This window comes from Hypanus sabinus, chromosome 14, assembly GCF_030144855.1.
Source record: "Hypanus sabinus isolate sHypSab1 chromosome 14, sHypSab1.hap1, whole genome shotgun sequence".
Taxonomy (NCBI): Eukaryota; Metazoa; Chordata; class Chondrichthyes; order Myliobatiformes; family Dasyatidae; genus Hypanus; species Hypanus sabinus.
Genome location: NC_082719.1, coordinates 21,277,353 through 21,300,505, shown reverse-complemented (window position 1 = coordinate 21,300,505; position 23,153 = coordinate 21,277,353). Strand labels below are relative to the sequence as shown.

At 44.4% G+C, this 23,153-nt stretch overlaps 1 protein-coding gene across 1 annotated transcript; it reads left to right on the top strand.

The window, feature by feature from the left end:
- The first annotated feature begins 1,087 nt into the window (after window positions 1-1,087).
- si:ch73-234b20.5 (uncharacterized protein LOC449923 homolog) lies at window positions 1,088-22,969 on the top strand. Its single transcript, XM_059988878.1, has 3 exons — window positions 1,088-1,214; window positions 14,772-14,930; window positions 22,669-22,969. Exons 2-3 carry the CDS (start codon window positions 14,847-14,849, stop codon window positions 22,810-22,812), a joined length of 228 nt encoding a protein of 75 aa, XP_059844861.1. The 5' UTR covers window positions 1,088-1,214; window positions 14,772-14,846; the 3' UTR covers window positions 22,813-22,969.
- The last annotated feature ends 184 nt before the right edge of the window (window positions 22,970-23,153 follow it).

Here is a 23,153-nt window from a genome sequence, read left to right as displayed (position 1 = left end):
CAGGTAGATAGGGTCATAAAGAAAGCTTTTGGCACATTGGCCTTCAGCAATTACAGGAGATGGAATGTTATGTTGAAGTTGTATAAGACATTGGTGAGGCCTAATTTGGAGTATTGTGTGCAGTTTTAGTCATCTAGCTACAGGAAAGATGTTAATAAGTTTGAAAGGGTACAGAGAAAATTTACAAGGATATTGCCAGGTCTGGAGGACCTGAGTTATAAGGAAAGATTGAAAAGGTTAGGACTTTTATGCCTTGAACCGTAGAAGACTGAAGGGAGATTTGATAGAGATATACAAAATTATGAGGGGTATAGATAGGGAAATGCCAGCAGGCTTTATCCACTGAGGTTTGGTGGGACTACAACTGGAGGTCATGGGTTAAGGGTGAAAGGTGAAATGTTTAAGGGGAAAATGAGAAGAAACATTTTTACTCAGAGGGTCATGAGAGTGTGGAATGAGCTGCCAGCGCAAGTGGTGCATGCGAGCTCGATTTAAGAGAAATATGGATGGACTATGGTCCAGGCAGGCGGAGGTCAGTGGGACTAGGTAGTTTAAGTGGTTTGGCATGAACTAGATAGGATGAATGGCCTCTTTCTGTGCTGTACTTTTCTATGAATCTATCAGGTGTTTGGAGGAAAGTATAGAGGATGTCGGAGGAAGGGTTTTTAAACAAAGAGTGATAAATGTGTGGAATGTGCTACTAAGAGTGGGGATACACTAGGGACGTATAATATACTCTTAGATAGGCACGTGAGTGAAAGGGAAATGGAGGGGTATGTGGGAAGGAAGGGTTAGACTGATCTTGCAGTATGTTTAGATAGGCTGATACAACATGGACTGAAAGGCCTGTAGTGTGCTGTACTGTTCAATGTTTACAAAATTAGATTGTAAAATTAGGTATGTGCTGTTACACTTAATGAATCAGGCTTTCAGCAGGGCCTTTAGAAATCATTGACATGTTACTACCAATTGCTGCTGCCATCAGTCAAAGTCCTTTCACGAGAGAATGCAAAGTTTATGACAGGTCAAACTCAGTGCAGTAATTGTATGGGATCAGCAATGATGGGACATGAGAAGAGTTAGAACAACAGCCAGACAAAGCAAGTGGCACCCAGAGAGGAAATTTTGGACCTTTGGGTAAGGAGAAGTTTGGGATCCATCCAGAAACTACCCAGCTAGTACCTTACCTCCTGGTAAAGGAACCATTGTTGGAGGTGAGAGGGCTGTGGTTGGGCACCCTACGGTGGAGGAAACAGTCTTTGTTACACAATTCTCTGTTGTTTTAATTTTCATTGCATCAGAAATCAAACATTTCAAATAAAAGACGTGCAACTTGTCCCGTTGGTAAGAATGGAAGTAAGCAAACACTTGGCTCCCCTCTTACCACAGGTTTTGTTGGCTTTGCCGACCCAAGGACGAGGCATGTGCAGGTACGGCACCACCTCCTGTCAGACAGCTCTCACTACCTCACATGCCTGCAGCCTGAGAAATGCAGAATGTGGCCAGGTCACCTTCTATTTTAGGGATCAACTCTTCCTTTATTTTTAAGAAATCCCTGCTCTGTTTGACCTGAGACTGTTATGACTCAGTATCTGTGTGGTCAGACAGGCATATGGTCAATTTCCAGAATCCTCTGTTCATGGAGTTTTAAACTTATTTGTGAGGCAGGGTGGGGGAAGGGGTAGTAGGAAGTAGCGGGGCAGGCACCTTTTAATTATTTAAAACTCAATAGTGTACATGTTTCATGTAGTTGGTGGGTTAGTAACATCCATACTGTAATGTCAACAACCCTGTAAGTAAATGACGAGGTTTAAACTGTTCTTTTCACTGGCAGACACACGAATGTCCCAAGGCCCTTCCTCTGAGAAGTCACTCTAATTTTCCTTCTTCTTTAGTTCCATTCTGTCCCCCTCACACTTGTCTTGCTGCACTTTCCAAGGTTGGCTAGATAACGAAAGTTAAATAAACATGAAAACTAAGACAGTCGTTTCTCGTACTGTCTCTCCCACCATCTTTACTCAAAAACACACTAATTATGAAATTTGATTCAATGACTTTTAGACATTTATCTGATTGTTTTACTCAAAGCAACTAATAGTTAAACAGCAAATGAAACTAATGCCTCAGAATTTGTGTGAGCTTAGAATGCAGGAGTCGGGTTCAGCTCTCTGCATTGTGGGGGTTGGGGAAGCTCACTTGCTTTAGAAAATATTTTGTGACAGTCTTCATAACAGAAGGTACAAAATAAAATCTTCTTGTAATAAGGAAGAGCAACAAATTGAGAATGAATGAGAGGATGAAAGCAATTTGTAAAAGATCAGATTAAACAACTAATGAAACTGAAAGCCAGTAAATCTCCAGAAGCTGCAGGAACACATTCGAAGATTCAAAGTATGTATGCAGTATACAACCCTGAGATTCGGCAGCAGCAAGCGAGAGGCTGATGGACAGTGCTGAACACTTGCTCACCCTTCACACCTGCCTCGATGATTTCAACCTTCCTCAACGCTTTAATCAACGAGAGATGGTGTCAATTGTGGGCCCGTGCCGCAGACTGGTCGCAGCCTCGTGGAACGCTCTTGGAAACAGCAAAGTGCCAGATCGTCCGGTCAGCCTGAAATCACACCAGCAGAATGCAGATAGCAGGGTCTGACAGCAGGTGGATCACATCTGAAATGAAAAGAAGATGTAAAACAAGTGAAAGGAATTGCTTTGTGAACCGCCTTGAGAACATCATCTTTGGTAACACTGTCCACTGGCGCCATCCTGCATACTTTTGATCTTTGATAAGATTCTTCGTGAGAAGTGAAACAAAATCAGAGCACAGATAGACAGACAGACTTTATTGATCCGGAGGGAAATTGGGTTTCGTTACATTTGCACCAACCAAGAATAGAGTAGAAATGTAGTAAAATAAGACCAAAAATAATTAAATGATAATAAGTAAATTATGCCAAGTGGAAATAAGTCCAAGACCAGCCTATTGGCTCAGGGTGTCTGACACTCCGAGGGAGGAGTTGTAAAGTTTGATGGCAACAGGCAGGAATGACTTCCTATGATGCTCAGTGTTACATTTCAGTGGAATGAGTCTCTGGCTGAATGTACTCCTGTGCCTAACCAGTACATTATGGAGTGGATGGGAAACATTGTCCTAGATGGCATGCAACTTGGACAGCATCCTCTTTTCAGACATCACCGTCAGAGAGTCCAGTTCCACCCCCACAACATCACTGGCCTTACGAATGAGTTTGTTGATTCTGTTGGTGTCTGCTACCCTCAGCCTGCTGCCCCAGCACACAACAGCAAACATGATAGCACTGGCCACCACAGACTCATAGAACATCGTCCGGCAGATGTTAAAGGACCTCAGTCTCCTCAGGAAATAGAGACGGCTCTGACCCTTCTTGTAGACAGCCTCAGTGTTCTTTGACCAGTCCAGTTTATTGTCAATTTGTATCTCCAGGTATTTGTAATCCTCCACCGTGTCCACACTGACCCCTTGGATGGAAACAGGGGTCACCGGTGCCTTGGGATGAGGATAATTTAACACTTTGTTCTGCATTCTCTTATTGTTTTCTTTGTTCTAACTCAATGCATGTTTGTGTCCAATTGATCAACATGAGTGGGATGCAAGACAAATTTATCACTGTACCTGAATACATGTGACACCAGGCACTGATGTGGCTTGAGGATTGCTTAATAAGCAAAGTGTAGAGACAGGATAAGCAGTTCAACTTCCAGTAGGGCGGTTATGGCTAGAAGGTAGCGCTGCTGGCTCCATGTTCGTACACTATTTTTCAGCTTTGAACCTTTACTCACCGGAGTTTAGAAGAATGCGTGGGGATCCCATTAAAACCTACCGAAGGTTGAAAGGACAGGATAAGGTAGATGTGGAGAGGATGTTTCCCATGGTGGAGGTAATCAGAACTAGAGGGCACAGTCTCAAAACTGAGGGGCAATCTTTTAGAACAGAGGTAAGAAGGAAATTTTTTTATCCAGAGAGTCGTGAATCTGTGGAATGCTCTGCCACAGACTGCGGTGGAGGCCAAGTCTGTGTGTATATTTAAGGCGGAAGTTGATCGTTTCCTAATCAGTCAGGGAATCAAAGGACATGGTGAGAAGGCAGGTGTATGGGGTTGAGTGGGATCTGGATCAGCCATGATGGAATGGTGGAACAGACTTGCTGGGCTGAATGGCCTAATTCTGCTCCTATGTTTATGGTCTTATGTCAAAGATCCTCCAAGAGACCACAATCTTGTAGGGTTTGGAGGCTTGCTTGCCTCAATGACCTAGAGAGCTATGTTGGCTGGAGTCAGGGCCTTGTGCTTTGGCTCTTGGTCAGGTCACCCAGGTCAAAGGGTAGAGGCCAGACTAGGAGTGGGCCACTGGCCTCCAGGTTCAGCTCGGAACTAACAACCCTGACTGGTAAAACAAAATTATTATGGAAACAGCAATGAAGAATCCTTCTATATCTGATTGCGATGGTATTCCTAAGTCTCCTCCAGGGACTTGCATGACTGACAGTGGTGAAAACCGAGAGGAAGCTACTGACACAATGAAGTAAGTCCTGATCACTACCAGAGATGGAGGACCTTCATTGCTGCCCTAAACACCAGCGGCATGATGGGCAGTAACTGTATCAACAATACGGATTGAGAGGACCATGAAGTTACTTTATTATACAAACTGAGTTGTGGGGAGGATACAGAGAAGTTTCCAGAGGATATGATTGGATGAGAATTTGGCTAATGGGATATAATAGAGAAAAATGCGGTAAACTTCCCACTTTTGTAGAAAATATGGAAAAACAGTGTAAGAAACTGAAGGAAATTGGTGTTTAGAGGTACCTGAATGTACTTGTACAGAAATCACTACAAGTTAATATACATGAGCAGCAAGCAATTGGAAAGGAAGACCGTACACTGGACTGTACTGCAAGAGGATTTGTCTACAACAATGCCACTGCGATTGCAGAGGGCCCTGGTGAGGCTGTACCTGGAATATTGTATAAAGATCTAGTCTCCATATGTAAGGAGTAGGAGCAGAATTCAGCCATTCAGCCCATCAATTCTGCTCTGCCATTCCATCACACCTGATTTATTTTCCCTCTCAACTCTGTTCTCCTGCCTTCTCCTGTAACATTTGATGCCCTGATTAACCAAGAATGTATCAACCTCTGTCTTAAATATACCCAATGACCTGGTCTGCACAGCCAGCTGTGGCAAAGAATTCCATAGACACAGCACCCTCTGGCTAAAGAAGATTTTCCTCATCTCTGTTCTAAACATTCCTCAATCCTCTTCACATCCACTCTCAATGAGATCCCCCCTCATTCTTCTAAACTCCTATGAGTATAGGCCCAGAACTATCAAATACTCCTCAAACATTAACACTTCCATTCCTTGTATCATTCTTGTGAATCTCCTCTGTACTCTCTCCACTGCAAGCACTTACTGTACATTCCCAACCAAAAGCCATGGATGAACCAGGAGGTACGTTGTCTTCTGAAGGCTAGATCTGTGGCATTCAAGTCTGGCAACTCAGGCCTATATGAGAAAATCAGGTATGATTTGCAGAGGGCTATTTCAAGGGCGAAGAGACAATTTTGCATTAAGTTAGAGGCAACATCAGATATACGACAACTCTGGCAGGGTCTGCAAAACATTACTTCCTACAAAGCGAAACCCAATATCATGAATGGCAGCAATGCTTCACTGCCAGATGAACTCAATACTTTCTATGCCTTACTGCTTTGAAAGGGAGAACCAGCCAACTGGTGGGAGTATTCAAGGACATGTTCAACCTCTCACTGCTACGGGCCGAAGTTCCCTCCTGCTTCAAAAAGGCAACAATTATACCAGTGCCTAAGAAGAATAATGTGAGCTGCTTTAATGACCATCACCCGGTAGCACTCACATCAGCAGTGATGAAATGCTTTGAGAGGTTGGTCATGACTAGACTGAACTCCTGCCTCAGCAAGGACCTGGACCCATTGCAATTTGCCAATCGTCACAATAGGTCAACGGCAGACGCAATCTCAATGGCTCTTCACTCAGCTTTAGACCACCTGGACAACACAAACACCTATGTCAGGATGCTGTTCGTCAACTATAGCATCAGAGGTGTACCATCATTCCCACAAACCTAATTGAGAGGTTACAGAACCTGAGCAACTGGATCCTCGTCTTCCTAACCGGAAAACCACAATCTGTGCGGATTGGTGATAACATATCCTCCTCGCTGACAATCAACACTGGTGGACCTCAGGGGTGTGTGCTCAGCCCACTGCTCTACTCTCTCTACACCCATGACTGTGTGGCAAGGCATAGCTCAAACAGCATCTATAAGTTTGCAGATGATACAACCACTGTTAGTAAGGTTTCAGATGGAGATGAGAGGGTGTGCAGGAATGAGATATACCGACTAATGGAGTGGTGTCGGAGCAACAACCTGGCACTCAACATCAGTAAAATGAAAGAGTTGATTGTGGACTTCAGGAAGGGTAAGACAAAGGAACACATACCAATCCTCACAGAGGGATCAGAAGAGGAGAGAGAGAGTAGTTTCAAGTTCCTGGGTGTCAAGATCTCTGAGGACCTAACCTGATCCCAACATATTGATGCAGTTATAAAGAAGGCAAGACAGTGACTATACTTTATTAGTCCATACTTCAATAGTTGTACCGTGGAGAGCATTCTGACAGGCTGCATCACTGGTTTGGAGGGGTTACTGAAAAGCACCAAAAGAAGCTGCTGAGGGTTGAAAATTTAGTCAGCTCCATCTTGGGTACTAGCCTACAAAGTACCCAGGACATCTTCAATGTGTGGTGTCTCAGAAAGGCAGTGTCCATTATTAAGGACCTCCAGCACCCAGGGCGCGTCCTTTTCTCACTGTTACTATCGGTAGGAGGTACAGAAGCCTGAAGGCACACACTAAGTGATTCAGGAACAGCTTCTTCCCCTCTGCCATCTGATTTCTAAATGGACATTGAACCCTTGAACACTACCTCACTTTTTAAATATATATATATTATTTCTGTTTTTTGCATGATTTTTAATCTATTCAATATATGTATACTGTAATTGATTCACTGATCCAGAACAGGCAGCGGTGCACAACGTCTGAATGTTGCAAAAAACACCTTGGGAACCACTAATCAATCTTACCCCACTTCCTTTCTTACCAGATTCTATAGTGTACAACACTTTGTTCTTTCCTCCTATCACCTCCCAGTCTTCATCGCTACCCCCCTCTCTCGCCCCTCCTCACCTGTGTTCACTCAACCCTTTCCTGTTCTTGCCCTACCCTTCCCCTCTATCTTACAGCCCAGATGACGAGCATTGATCTGAAAAGTTGACTGAATGATTCCCTCTACAGATGCCACCTGCCCCTCTGGCTTTCTACTGCAGTCTCTTTCTTGCTCCAGATTCCCTCGTCTGCAGTCTCACATGCCTGATAGTCGATCTCAGCTTGTTGACACTTGGCTGGCTTTATGGCTCGTGATCCAAGTGTTGAAAGGGGAGTTTAGTTTCATGTCACCAACTATTTACATGACTTGCTGTGGAGGTACAGAGCAGGAATCCGCTGTTCAGTGTTCAGAGTTCAAAGGATATTTACTATCATGTATAGCTTGACATTCATCTTCTTGCAGACAGCCACAAAACAAAGAAACTCAATGCAATCCACAAAACCTCACACAACCAAGACCAACAAACGTCCCACGTATGAAAAATGCGCAAATCAGTAAAATATGTAAACAAATATCGCACAGAACGTAAACCACAAGAGTCCCCAAAAATGAGCCTTCAGTGCTGAGGTGGGTGAAGCCGGTCCAGGAGCCCAGTGCTCCAGGCCATAGCTGCGGAGTCCGTAATTCAGTGCTGAGGTGAGCAAAGCCAGTCCAGCTTCTCCCAAAACTGATGGCTGGGACCAAAGATTCCTAGACCACTTGCCCAACAGTAGCAGGGAAAAGAGAAGATGAGTCAAGCGGGATGGGCCTGGCTTACATGTAGAAATGAGCTGAACGCCAGTTGTCCTCCATCCTTGGCCTCAACATCTTAATCTTTTTAATCTAGCAGCACTTAAATCAGCCAAATATCAGTTTGTTGTTGCTCTCGGGCTCCGATAGCAACAGTCTGCATTGGACGTCAAATTCACTGAATCCTGCAGGTCACTGCAAAAACGCCAGGTTGTTCAGACAGTTCAGAAGTATGGTTCCCAGAGGGAAGTGACAGGCAATGGATTGTGGCCACCCACTCAGTGCTCTGCCTCTCAGGGGTAGGGGGGGGCAGCTACAGCCCGAGGGTCCACCTCCCCGGACCATCCTCCGAGGCTGCATGGAACTCTCTCATTGCAGCGGCGATGGGCGTGCACTGCACAGACCCACAGAATGGGACAGGGTTCACACGCTGTTTGTCTGGGTCAGTTTTGAGAAGCTGTTCGGTCTGTTATTTGCTGGGCGGTGTACTCACGAGCTGCCAACGACAGCAGAAAGAAGGCCAGATGGGACACACTGTGAAGTGTGGAATATTATTTTAGCTCCCTCTGGGGCTGGCGTTCCTTCTCCATTTCAGCAGCCTGCTACAACCCACAGGGTGTTACTAACATAATGCTTGCACACCCGCCTGGAGAGAGCCCGATGGAGCTCAGATACTGAAACGTTTCTGGTCACCCTCTTTCATATTGGAAAGGACGGGCTCCAGGAAAAGCCCACACAGTGGCAGACCCGGTTGGTTGGGGGGACGACGTTCAATGCAGGCTTTCAGACGTCAGCTTCCACAGCTAGAGTTACATTTCACGTGTTCCTCTGGAAACCACGCGATCGGAGCCTCCACCTGAATACCGGAGAGCACAAGGCACATGTAGCCTTTCCTCTGAGGATCTGGCACCTGAGGCAACTCTCCCCCCTGCACCAAGGCCGTGAATCCGTTCACTTCTAGTGTAATGCATTCCACATTTACGGTGTGGTCTCCTCTACAACAGACACCTTTTCTCATCACCTTGCACAGGACTTTCACACCGAAGTGACTGAGTTTCCTGTTGCAATGTCACTTTAACTTTCAATTGCACTGCTCCTCCTCCTCCTCTGTTTTGCATATTGGAGCTTTCTGGGCTCAAGAGCAAATTTTCTAACTTTAAGTATTCTCATTTTCCCTGTCGGCATCAGAGCCAGTTGATCACATGTCCGTAATATCCGTTCAGCTTCTCTCTCTCCATCAGCCCTGCCAGCACTGAAAGGTATGATCCTTTGTCCAGCTTCCCATTTACCTGATGACCTCTACATTTCACCAATACAACTCCAGCCTTGTCCTATCAGAGATATTCACTTTATCCTATCTATCCGTCCATCTCCCAACTGACTTGGTAACTGACTTTTTTTCTCCCTTTTCCAGTTCTGATGAATGCCTTGCACTTGAGACATTGACTCTGTTTCTTTCTGCACAGATGCTGCCTTACCTGCTGAGGGGAATATGCCGCCATGTTTGAATGGCACTTGACCGGACTTTCTGTTGGGTTTAGGTGTCCACGGTGGTTCATTTGCCAATGTCAGCTTGCAGGTGACACATGCAGTGAGGAATATCTCACATGATGGCAGCGCCATCTTTTGCACACGTCAGATTCCCTATTATACAGAGCAATGTAAACAATAACTTGTCGCGATAACCTTGCTTTCCATTAAAGCTGTTAAGCTTTCACCTAGGTGCCAATTACTGATGAATGGTGCCAGAAAAGGACATGTTCTCTTCTCATTGTTACCATCAGGTAGGAGGTACAGAAGCCTGAAGGCACACACTCAGCGATTCAGGAACAGCTTCTTCTCCTCTGCCTTCAGATTTCTGAATGGACATGGAACCCATGAACACTACCTCACATTTTTAACATTTTATTTCTGTCTTTGCACGATTTTTAATCTATTCAATATATGTATACTGTAATTGATTTATTTATTTATTATTATCATCATTTTATTTTTTTTCTTCTCATGTATTATATATTGCATTGAACTGCTGCTGCTAAGTTAGCAAATTTCATGTCACATGCCGGTGATAATAAACCTGATTCTAATTCTGAGATTCTCTCATCTGCTTATTTCTTTTCCCCAAAATTTCTGAAACTGCATTTTTCAAGGAGTAAGTCCACCCACATATGTGGAAAGCCTCCTTTGCCTTATGAACGTGACCAGGCATCACACATTATCTCAGGCAATGAATGTGAGCAGAGCTGACAGTGCAGAGCATCGCAACCTAGATCTGAATGGTAGCTGCTCCGTAAGCTAATGTAGAGAAGGAAAAGCTTCATCCATCTTCCAATGTTCGACTAACATAATGGGGGTCAGTTATCCCCCTGAAAATCAGATAGTTATTTTCACCCACACTACTTTGCTGTCTTACCGACTAGCAGAGCAAATCAGGGCCCTGCCTTATCAAAGTATCAGAGGGAATGTAGCCAACTGTATGGGTGCTGGTTACATTAGCCTTGGTTTTCTTCAGCACCTAGGTAACAATGGTCATCCCTGGTTTGCTGGAGAGTGAATGAGTAAAGTTGTTCTGAATTTTAAAAATGAAATGTAGTTCATCCAGCTACCTTGCCACGCACTGCTTTAAAATTGTTACTAAAAGATTAATATAGAGTAGTCCTTCTGAGTTGCTATGTTTCTAAAAGGATGTAGACTGCATTGGGCAAGTAATTTAGAAAAGTTTCATTTGATGTGAGAGAATGCATACAGTATACAATCTGAAATTCGTACTCTTCACAGACATCCACGAAACAAGAAACTCCATAGAACGAATGATAGAAACATCAAAGCAACGAGACCCCACCTCTCGCACAAGCAGCAACACATTCATCAATTACCTCTCCCCTCCCCCCTGAGGACATTAGGCTCTCACTCTCCATCGAAAGAGAGAGAGAAAGGGGAAGATGATTCAGCTCAGGAGGATCAGTGTAGAAACTTTATTCAACATTGGCATAACAGAACAGAGCAGATTGGAGAACTCACTCTCAATACCAACATATCCATTTCACTGTAAAGTAAAGAACCAGCAAAAATGTGAAAGTGCTGTTGTTACAAACGACCAAATCTGATTTCCAGGTGACCCATGATTCACCTACACCTTTGAGAAATAAATGTTGCATCATCAAAGTATCACAAGCGTCTTATACAGTATCTGCCCTTCCATGAAATAAAACTGAAAATTCAGAATTTATACAGCAGTTCTGCCAAAGTTAACAGAGGAAGACAGAAAGGAAGGGGAATGTCTGTTTAGGGTGGAGGGAAGAGGGGAGTGTGTGTTTATGGTGAAGGGAAGAGGGGAGTGTGTGTTTAGGGTTGAGGGAAGAGGGGAGTGTGTGTTTATGGTGGAGGGATGAGGGGAGTTTGTTTAGGGTTGAGGGAAGAGGGAGCGTGCGTTTAGGGTGGAGGGAAGAGGGGAGTGTGTGTTTAGGTAGAGGGAAGAGGGGCGTGTCTGTTTAGGGTGGAGGGAAGAGGGGAGTGTGTGTTTAGGGTGGAGGGAAGAGGGGAGTGTCTGATTAGGGTGGAGGGAAGAGGGGAGTGTCTGATTAGGGTGGAGGGAAGAGGGGAGTGTGTGTTTAGGTAGAGGGAAGAGGGGAGTGTGTGTTTATGGTGGAGGGATGAGGGGCGTGTCTGCTTAGGGTGGAGGGAAGAGGGGAGTTTGTTTAGGGTTGAGGGAAGAGGGAGCGTGCGTTTAGGGTGGAGGGAAGAGGGGAGTGTGTGTTTAGGTAGAGGGAAGAGGGGCGTGTCTGTTTAGGGTGGAGGGAAGAGGGGAGTGTGTGTTTAGGGTGGAGGGAAGAGGGGAGTGTCTGATTAGGGTGGAGGGAAGAGGGGAGTGTGTGTTTAGGTAGAGGGAAGAGGGGAGTGTGTGTTTATGGTGGAGGGATGAGGGGCGTGTCTGCTTAGGGTGGAGGGAAGAGGGGAGTTTGTTTAGGGTTGAGGGAAGAGGGAGCATGCATTTAGGGTGGAGGGAAGAGGGGAGTGTGTGTTTAGGGTAACGGGAAGAGGGGAGTGTTTGTTTAGGGTGAAGGGAAGAGGGGAGTTTCTGTTTAGGGTGACGGGAAGAGGGGAGTGTGTGTTTAGGGTGAAGGGAAGAGAGGAATGTCTGTTTATGGTGAAGGGAAGAGGGGTGTGTGTGTTTAGTTTGGAGGGAAGAGGGGAGTGTGTGTTTAGGTGGAGGGAAGAGGGAAGTGTCTGTTTAGGGTGGAGGGAAGAGGGGAGTGTGTGTTTAGGGTGAAGGGATGAGGGGCGTGTCTGCTTAGGGTGGAGGGAAGAGGGGAGTTTGTTTAGGGTTGAGGGAAGAGGGAGCGTGCGTTTAGGGTGGAGGGAAGAGGGGAGTGTGTGTTTAGGGTGGAGGGAAGAGGGGAGTGTGTGTTTATGGTGGAGGGAAGAGGGGAGTGTGTGTTTAGGGTGAAGGGATGAGGGGCGTGTCTGCTTAGGGTGGAGGGAAGAGGGGAGTTTGTTTAGGGTTGAGGGAAGAGGGAGTGTGTGTTTAGGGTGGAGGGAAGAGGGGCGTGTCTGTTTAGGGTGGAGGGAAGAGGGGAGTGTCTGATTAGGGTGGAGGGAAGAGGGGAGTGTGTGTTTAGGCAGAGGGAAGAGGGGAGTGTGTGTTTATGGTGGAGGGATGAGGGGCGTGTCTGTTTAGGGTGGAGGGAAGAGGAGAGTGTGTGTTTAGGCAGAGGGAAGAGGGGAGTGTGTGTTTATGGTGGAGGGAAGAGGGGCGTGTCTGTTTAGGGTGGAGGGAAGAGGGGAGTGTCTGATTAGGGTGAAGGGAAGAGGGGAGTTTCTGTTTAGGGTGTAGGGAAGAGGGGCATGTGTGTTTATGGTGGAGGGAAGAGGGGAGTGTGTGTTTAGGGTGAAGGGAAGAGGGGAGAGTGTGTTTAGGATGAAGGGAAGAGGGGAGTGTGTGTTTAGTTTGGAGGGAAGAGGGGAGTGTGTGTTTTTGGTGAAGGAAAGAGGGGAGTGTCTGTTTAGGGTGGAGGGAAGAGGGGAGTGCGTGTTTAGGGTGGAGGGAAGAGGGGAGAGTGTGTAGAGACCAAGAAAAGTGAACGAAGGAAAGAAGAGAGAGGAAGATCAAAAACAGAAATAGACAATTAGCAGATGCTGTAATGTTGAGATTTGAAATATGGCAAACCCTGTCCTCTGGGAATCTGAAATAAAGTTAGCAGCAGATTGCAGCAATCGTTGGTGCCATTCCCTCACACCTGCAGAAACCGAGGTTCAAACCTAACATTGGGTAGCACCTCCTGATGCACCACCAATAACTCACTCTGAGACATAAAGGCGAGATATCGGGTTTTATTGACTGGAAGAAGGAACAAGCAGTGGTTGACCACCATACTACATCCTGGAGACTGAGAGGCCGGGCTCAGGCCTCAATCGCCTTTATTCAGGGGTCTGTGCAAGGAGCCACAGGAGCAGTCAGCAGGGGGCATGTCCAGACAGGTATATGTAGTTCACCACACCTCCATAGGGTTTGCACTCCATGGGGGTTGATTGTATGAGTTTCCTCCCTCATCCCAAAGGTTTGTTGACTAGTACGTTCATTGGCCAGTGTAAATTACTGTTGATGTCAGGACCTGATAGGAGAAATTAGGCTGCGGTTAATTGAAATAAACAGGAAACTGGACCTCCTTCTCTGACTTTTGAAATATAAATCTGGTAAATGTGCAGCAGGTTAGTCAGAGAGAGAAACAGAGTTACATTATTGCCAGATGACATTTTATCAGAACTGGCCAGATCAGATATCAACTGCAATCGCTGGTTATCTGAAGTGATTGGTCTCTGGGAGTTGTACTCTCCCTAGCTGGATGATGAGAGTTTGTTCCTTTGTTGAAACAGTGGAAATAAGCAAGATCTCAAGTTCCTCTACTGCCTTTACTTCCACTTCCCTTGCTAGAAATCTCCAACCCAGTTTGAGGGCCATATGTCCCACCTTTAAGACCCTGCCCCAGCTGGAACCCTTCTCCCAGCCTGCAATACAATACTAACCATCTCAATTTTTCCACTCTCGACACCCACCTCTGAAGTGGCAGTACTCTAATGACAAAGGACCAACCTGAATATTAGCATCAAGGGGTGGTCCTGTTTTTATTAAGTAAGCTGACCTCTTCCTCATGGAGGGTGACTTACAGCCCTATGACACAGCCTATAGACTATGACTTCCCTACTGAACACCAGGTATTTGCCTCGTTTCCTCTGAAGTTCCTCCAGCTTCATGGTCCCACAACCATAAACTTCTCCCCAGGATCCACAAGCAAGTCTGCTCTTATAGAATGATCATTCCAGCCTGGAAACTTATTCCTTCCAACCTCATCACTATTTTCTACGGGTGTGTCTAATGCCTTCCATCAACTGGCAGTCTGCAGGCCTTCTGATTCCACCTAGTTCATTTTCACGATGAATACCCAATCTCCCCACACCCTCCCCTTCTCTACTTGTATGATCATTGAAGAACCAGTCCTTCCATTCCACGCACTTCTCAAAACCTCCAGAAAATTCCGAAAATCCAAGACTATAGAAGATTTGGTCAGATCTCATCAAGCATTACCCTTGCCCATGGGTCTTACTGTTATAATGTGAGGTGTCATTATCCTTGAACCTGTTCATCAACATTTCAGGACTTTACATGCAACTCTCTTTAAAACATATCAATTTGTCAATCAACATGATGGCATTGAAGCTTTACCTAAGAACTGCCTTCAGGGCTTTTTAAAAGAAATGTACAGGATTTTTTTAAAAGGTTATCGTTTCATTTTAGGCCAGCTGCAATGTGGACTCGAGCCCTGTCAATTTATCTAACCTGCAGTCTCAGGTGAATGATGTGAAGGGGATCATGACACAAAATATTGAAAAGGTTCTGGACAGAGGAGAGAGGCTGGATGACCTCATTATTAAAACAGATGATCTCCAAGCCACAGTGAGTATCCAAGGATGCTACCAGTAGCATAACTAGCTGTATAATTGAGTGACTTCCTTCCCTTTGCTGGCTACAAAAGGTGGACCTGCCTGATCATGTTTGTCAAAAGTTAAACCCCCATGCATTTGAGCAGGAGGAGCAACTGTGGTGACAAGTTGCAACAAACCCTTGATAATAAAAGAATGGAATGAGTTTCAAGTGCTGTCAATATTGCATAATAAGACCATAAGACATAGGAGCAGAATTATGCCATCCAGCCCATCGAGTCTGCTCTGCCATTCCATCATGCCCGATCCAATTCTTAACCCCACTCTCCTGCTTCTCCTCCTATCCATTCATGACTAATCTAGACCCTATCGACCTCTGCCTTAAATACACCCAGTGACCTGGCCTCCACAGCCACGTGTGGCAACAAATTCCACAGATTCACCAGCTTCTGGATAAAGAAATTCCTCCTCATCTCCTTTCTAAATGGACATGTATCTATTCTGAGGTTGTGCTTTCTGGTCCTAGACTCTCCTACCATGGGAAACATCCTCTCCACCTTCACTCTATCTAGGCCGTTTAACATTCGATAAGTTTCAATTAGATCCTCCTTCTAAATTCCAGTGAGTACAGGCCCAGAGTCATCCAACGCTCCTCATGTGATAAGCCTTTCCTTCTCAAAATCATTTTTGTGAACCTCTTTTGAACCCTCTTCAATGTCAGCACATCCTTTCTTAGATAAGGAGCACCAAACTGCTCACAACACTCCAAGTGCCTTGTAAAGCCTCAACATTAAATCCTCTCAAAATGAAAACTAACATTGCACTTGCCTTCCTCACCACTGACCCAGCCTGCAAGTTAACCTTTAGAGAGTCTTGCATGAGATCTAAATAGTCTACACTTTTATTCCTTTTACCATACACTTCCCCACACTCTGTTCTCTCTGCCACTTCTCTCTGCTTTCTCCTAATCTGTCTAAATCCTTCTGCAGCCTTCCTGCTTCCTCAATACTATCAGCCCTCCCTCACCCATCCTCGTCTTCTGCAACTTGGCCACCAAGCCATCAAATCTGTCATCCAAATCATTGAGATACAACACAGAAAGAGGTGGTCTCAACACTGCCCCCTGCAGAACACCACCAGTCACCGGCAGCCAACAGAAAAGTTCCCTTTACACTCACTCTTTGCCTTCTGCCAGTCGATCCGCCAATCCTCTACCCACGCTAGTAACTTTACTGTAATACCACAGGCTCTTATCTTGTTAAGCAGCTTCATGCGCAGCACCTTCTGAAAATCCAAATACACAACATCTACAATTTCTCCTTTGACTATCCTGCTTGTTATTTCCACGAAGAATTCTAACAAATTGTCAGGCAAGATTTTCCCATAAGGAAACCACGCTTTGGCCTATTTTATGATTGCCTCCAAGTAATCCAGCACCTCATTCTTAACAATCAACTCTAACATTTCTCAAGCATTAAGATCCTTTCTCCTGCTTCCCTCCTTTCTTGGAGTGGCATTCGCAGTTTTCCAGTCCTCTGGAACCATGCCAGAATCTTATTAACTCTTGAAAGATTGTTACTAATGCCTCCATAATCTCTTCAGCTATCTCTTTCACAACCCTAGAATGTAGTCTATCTGGTCCATGTGACTTATCTACCTTCAGACCTTTCAGCTTCCCAAACACCTTCTCCCCAGTAAAAGCAACAACACTCACTTCTGCCCCCTGACAGTCTCAAACTTCTGGCATACTGCTGTTGACTTCCACAGTGAAGACTGATGCAAAATACTGATTCAATTCCTCTGCCATTTCCTTGCCTCCCCCCATTACTACTCTCAACTCTCTTTTACTCTTTAATCGAGTTTTTCACTTTCAACAACCTTGAAAGTGTCGAAAGTGCAGAGCTAGATTATGTTCTGTGTCAGGTATCACACGGGGTATGGGCTTTAGTATCTAATTAACTGCAGATTGAAGATAGATAGACACTTTTTTTTAAACTAGAAGTTAGGGAACTGCAGTGAGAGAGGAAAGGGCCTGACCTAGTTGTCACACATGACAGCTAACTCAGCAAGTATTTAACTGGAGATTATTCGACAATCTCATAATAGTAAGTTCAACTGAGGCAGAACCGGCCTCCAGGCTTCTCCGAAATCCAGGACATCACTGACTACACTTGAATTTGTCAGTGGCTTACAATTCTTGGCCAGGTTTGTGATGTAGTCATGCTGGGGACAAAACTGGGCCTGGTTGCATTGTTGGACAATTTTTAAGGTATCCACTCTGGCTTCTCTTACACAATAGATGAAGGGCATCCTGATTGTTTAACATTTTTGAAAGAGCTGGTGAACTGGTAAGTGAAATTTTGGCTAAAGAAGGTGTATGACTTGCTTGCTTTTATTGGCGAGATCACGAGTCATGAAATTACTTTGTAGCTTTTTAAAACGCTGCTTAGGACATGTGGGATAATGCATTCAATTCTGGTCATCGGCAGGTTTGATGACCTTGGTGGCCATCAGGGGTATGTTTTATGTGTGAGCCAACTCTCAACCCACTTAAGTGATTTAATTCAATGGAATTGTAGACATCGAGAAACGGTGGAGTTGTACTGGGAGAAAATACAGAGTTGACTCACCAGGAAGTTACCTGGATTGGATGATTGTAGTTATGGGGAGAAGTTAGACAGACCAGGCTTATTTTCTCAGCATCGGAGATGACTGAAGGCTGACTTGAGAGTATACAAGATTTCAAGAATCAGGCTTTGGAGAGAGTGCAAGAGAGGTTCACCAGGATGCTGCCCGGATTACATAAGAGCAGAAGAAATAAGAGCAGGAGTCGGCCATCTGGCCCATTGAGGCTGCTCTGCCATTCAATAAGACCATGGCTGATCTGGCCATGGACTCATCTCCACCTACCTGCCTTTTCCCCATAACCCTTAATTCCCCTACTATGCAAAAATCTATCCAACCTTGTCTTAAATATATTTACTGAGGTAGCCCCCATTGCGTCATTGGACAGAGAATTCCACAGATTCACCACTCTCTGGGGAAAGCAGTTCCTCCTCATCTCCGTCCTAAATCTACTCCCCCAAATCAAGGGGCTATGTCCCCTAGTTCTAGTCTCACCTAGCAGTGGATTAAAACGCTATAAGGAGAAGAAGGATAACTCCAGAGAGGCAGAGACTAAAGGGAGAGCTGATAAAGGTTAAGATTATGAAAAGCAGAGGTAGATGGCTGGTATCTTTCACAGAGTCAAGATATCCAACACATGCATTTAACATGAGAGTTGGGAAGTTCAAAGGAGATGCATGTAGCAAGTGCTTTTTTTGAGAAGATGATGGAGTTGAAGCCAACCGCCTTATTGAATGATTGAGCAAGGCCAAGCTTACTCTTCATATTCCTTATGTTTTTCAGTGTTAAGTAGCCTCTCCCACCTCCTGCAAAACAGCCAACTCTCCTCTGGGAGGTTGGCATAGAATAAACAACTCAATGCAAATTCATGTAGCAATCCAAGTACTCAAAGTCTTGACGCGTATGTAGCACAAAGTTTGTCCAGCAGCTGCTGAGGACTGTTAACATTTGATTATCTGCGGCACCCTAACTCAGATATGCCCCAAGATGAGAACTTAGTGAGACCATTAAAATCAGACAAAGTCTTCGATAATGACCAGACTGCTCCTGCATTTCAGTACCTCCATGCACTGATCTGAAAGTCAAGCCTCACACAAGAGAAATATAAAAAATTGTGTTCCAGTATTAGATGTGGGAATCAAGATCCTTAAAAAAGATGATGATATCACACATTTAATAACATGTGTTGTCATTTAAAGAGAAATAATTTATGAATTTGCCGGGGGAAATACTCCAGAAACTTGTTAGTGGCCATCAGGATAGGTTTTATCTATGATCCAGCTCTCTACCCACTTAATTCAACGGAATTGTAAACTTTGTGGAACACTGCAGTTGTACAGGAGAAAATACAGAGGTGATTCATCAGGATATTGCCTGGATTGGATGAATAAAGTTATGGGGAAAAGTTGAAAGTCTGGTCTTATTTTCCCTGCATCGGAGATGACTGAAGGCTAACTTGATAGTATAAAAAATTTTGAGAGTCATAGATAGGTCCCATTTTCCCACCATAGGGAGTATCAAAAAGAAGAGAGCACAGTTATAAGGGGGAAATGTTTTAATACACAAAAAGCAGTTGATATGTGGCTCATTCTGATGGTGAGGGAATCAAAAACAATTGCTACCCTTAAGTGGCAGCTAGACAGGCATTTAAATAGACCAGGCATCGATGTTCAAGGACTTAAATAGACCAGGCATCGATGGACAGACACTTAAATAGACCAGGCATCGATGGACAGACACTTAAATAGACCAGGCATTGACGGACAGGGAATTAAATAGACCAGGCATTGATGAACAGGGACTTATATAGACCAGGCATCGATAGTTAGGGACACAAATAGACCAGGCATTGATGAACAGGGACTTAAATAGACCAGGCATCGATGAACAGGGACTTATATAGACCAGGCATCGATGGTTAGGGACTTAAATAGACCAGGCATCGATGGACAGGGAATTAAATAGACCAGGCATCGATGGTTAGGGACTTAAATAGACCAGGCATCGATGAACAGGGACTTAAATAGACCAGGCATCGATGGACAGGGACTTAAATAGACCAGGCATCGATGTTCAAGGACTTAAATAGACCAGGCATCGATGGACAGACACTTAAATAGACCAGGCATCGATGGACAGACACTTAAATAGACCAGGCATCGATGGTTAGAGACTTAAATAAACCAGGCATCGATGTACAGGGACTTAAATAGACCAGGCATCGATGTACAGGGACTTAAATAGACCAGGCATCGATGGTTAGAGACTTAAATAGACCAGGCATCGATGTACAGGGACTTATATAGACCAGGCATCGATGGTTAGGGACTTAAATAGACCAGGCATCGATGAACAGGGACTTATATAGACCAGGCATCGATGGTTAGGGACTTAAATAGACCAGGCATCGATGGACAGACACTTAAATAGACCAGGCATCGATGGTTAGAGACTTAAATAAACCAGGCATCGATGTACAGGGACTTAAATAGACCAGGCATCGATGTACAGGGACTTAAATAGACCAGGCATCGATGGTTAGAGACTTAAATAGACCAGGCATCGATGTACAGGGACTTATATAGACCAGGCATCGATGGTTAGGGACTTAAATAGACCAGGCATCGATGAACAGGGAATTAAATAGACCAGGCATCGATGGTTAGGGACTTAAATAGACCAGGCATCGATGAACAGGGACTTAAATAGACCAGGCATCGATGGACAGGGACTTAAATAGACCAGGCATCGATGGACAGACACTTAAATAGACCAGGCATCGATGGACAGACACTTAAATAGACCAGGCATCGATGGACAGACACTTAAATAGACCAGGCATCGATGGTTAGAGACTTAAATAGACCAGGCATCGATGTACAGGGACTTAAATAGACCAGGCATCGATGTACAGGGACTTAAATAGACCAGGCATCGATGGTTAGAGACTTATATAGACCAGGCATCGATGTACAGGGACTTATATAGACCAGGCATCGATGGTTAGGGACTTAAATAGACCAGGCATCGATGAACAGGGACTTAAATAGACCAGGCATCGATGGACAGACACTTAAATAGACCAGGCATTGACGGACAGGGAATTAAATAGACCAGGCATTGATGAACAGGGACTTATATAGACCAGGCATCGATAGTTAGGGACACAAATAGACCAGGCATTGATGGACAGGGATTCAAACGGACCAGGCATCGATGAACAGGGACTTAAATAGACCAGGCATTGATGGACAGGGATTCAAACGGACCAGGCATCGATGAACAGGGACTTAAATAGACCAGGCATTGATGGACAGGGAATTAAATAGACCAGGCATTGATGAACAGGGACTTAAATAGACCAGGCATCGATGAACAGGGAATTAAATAGACCAAGCATCGATGGACATGGACTCAAATAGACCAGGCATCGATGAACAGGGAATTAAATAGACCAAGCATCGATGGACAGGGACTCAAATAGACCAGGCATCGATGGACAGGGACTTAAATAGACCAGGCATCGATGGACAGGGTCTTAAATAGACCAGGCATCGATGGACAGGGACTTAAATAGACCAGGCATCGATGGACAGGGTCTTAAATAGACCAGGCATCGATGGACAGGGTCTTAAATAGACCAGGCTTCGATGGACAGGGTCTTAAATAGACCAGGCATCGATGGACAGGGACTTAAATAGACCAGGCATCGATGGGTGGGACTTAAATAGACCAGGCATCAATGGACAGGGACTCAAATAGACCAGGCATCGATGGACAGGGACTCAAATAGACCAGGCATCGATGAACAGGGACTTAAACAGACCAGGCATCGATGGACAGGGACTCAAATAGACCAGGCATCGATGGTTAGGGACTTAAATAGACCAGGCATTGATGAACAGGGTCTTAAATAGACCAGGCATCGATGGACAGGGACTTGAATAGACCAGGCATCGATGGACAGACACTTAGGCTGGCAGATTTCAGATGAGCAAAAGGATTGGCATGGATTTGATGGCCAAAAGGCCATTTCTTTGTGGTCTAACCCTTTGATTTGAATTGTGTAATGAGGAATTATATGAATAAATTAGTGTTATACCCTTGTTACGTTTCTGCTATATATGTTTTTCATCCTGGAGAAAAACAATGGATACAAGTTTTAAAAAAGGTTTAGTTTCTCAGCACTGCATAGCAAGGCATGCCATGTTGTCACTCAAAACTGTGGGCTACTGTCAGCGCATTCTTGACACATTTCTGATGTACATGTGACAAATAAAGTTCATCTTTAATCTCAGTTCCATAGTTAGATGATACACAAATGGGTTCAGACAATGGAATCTGCTGAAGTACTTCCCAGTATAGATACATTCAGTGTGTTGTTGTGAGCTTTGTTCTTTGCAGGAGGCTCAGTTCAAGGGGACTCAATCCAGACAGGTTTGATTTTCAACTTTCCTCGTCATAGCAGTCTGAAAGTGGCCTTATTTTCTACAGGGGACATTTTTCAATTAGCAAGACTACATGATCTATTAAATCAAACCTAAAGCTTAGTAATGTGGGTAGATTAGATAGGAAATATCTCCTGTAAGTAAGACAATCCTTCCGTGTAGGGCCACTGAAAGCATAAACTACACTGATTGAACTGTGACTCTAAGCAGATGGGTCCAATACCTTACTGGATGGTGGAACTAATTTGTTTATAATTAAGACCAAACTTTCCCTCCTTTTTTGTTAAGTCATTCTGGCTTGAGTAGAAGAAATGGAACTGCAAAGACAGAGAGCTGGGATTTTGTGAAAGGCATACTGTTGTCAGACCTTTGAATATGTCTACTGCACAAGCAGCTACTGAGCTAAGCACCCATAAAAATATGACACCCAGTCAATTTGCAAAACAAATGGCACCACTGAACTCGACTAGGGTGACTCTGGACAGGAGGCATCAATTTACAGCCGCACTGGCTGTTGCTTTTGTTCAGCAGAGACCATGCAGGAGGGGTCGCTTGCGAGATGTTCTTCTGCTGAGATACAATCCAAGAAATTATCTGCTCTATGGAGGATGAATGTGATGAGGATTTCCTGGCATATTGTACATATACATTCTCAATTCTCTATCCTGTTTGTTTCAGGCTGATTCTTTTCAGAAAACATCCACAAAAATTGCAAGGAAGATGTGGTGGAAAAACACCAAAATGATTATTATCATTGTAGTAATTGTGGTGGTGATCGTCATCCTTATCATCCTCTTTGCAACTGGTGTCATCCCAACGTAGGTCCCACCACGACTTCCCACTGATGGACTCGAACATTTTCACCTTTCTGTATATAATGTGATTATCCCATCTAGAAACTATAAGGAAGCTTTGTAAGATGATGTATGTAAAATAAATAGTAGAAAATGGATAATAAAACTATTACTATTTGAAATTATTCATTCTTAGAATTACAGATGATTTCAATCTATATTGCGTAACTGTTATTTTAAACCCTTAGAAGACATATTTTCCCCTCTCCCTCCACAACTGTTATTCTCCCTTCTAATTATTCCAATAAGATGTTGATGTACGGTCGAGATATAGTTCTCGTAAGCTACAGTTGTGCTCTGAATGTTGGT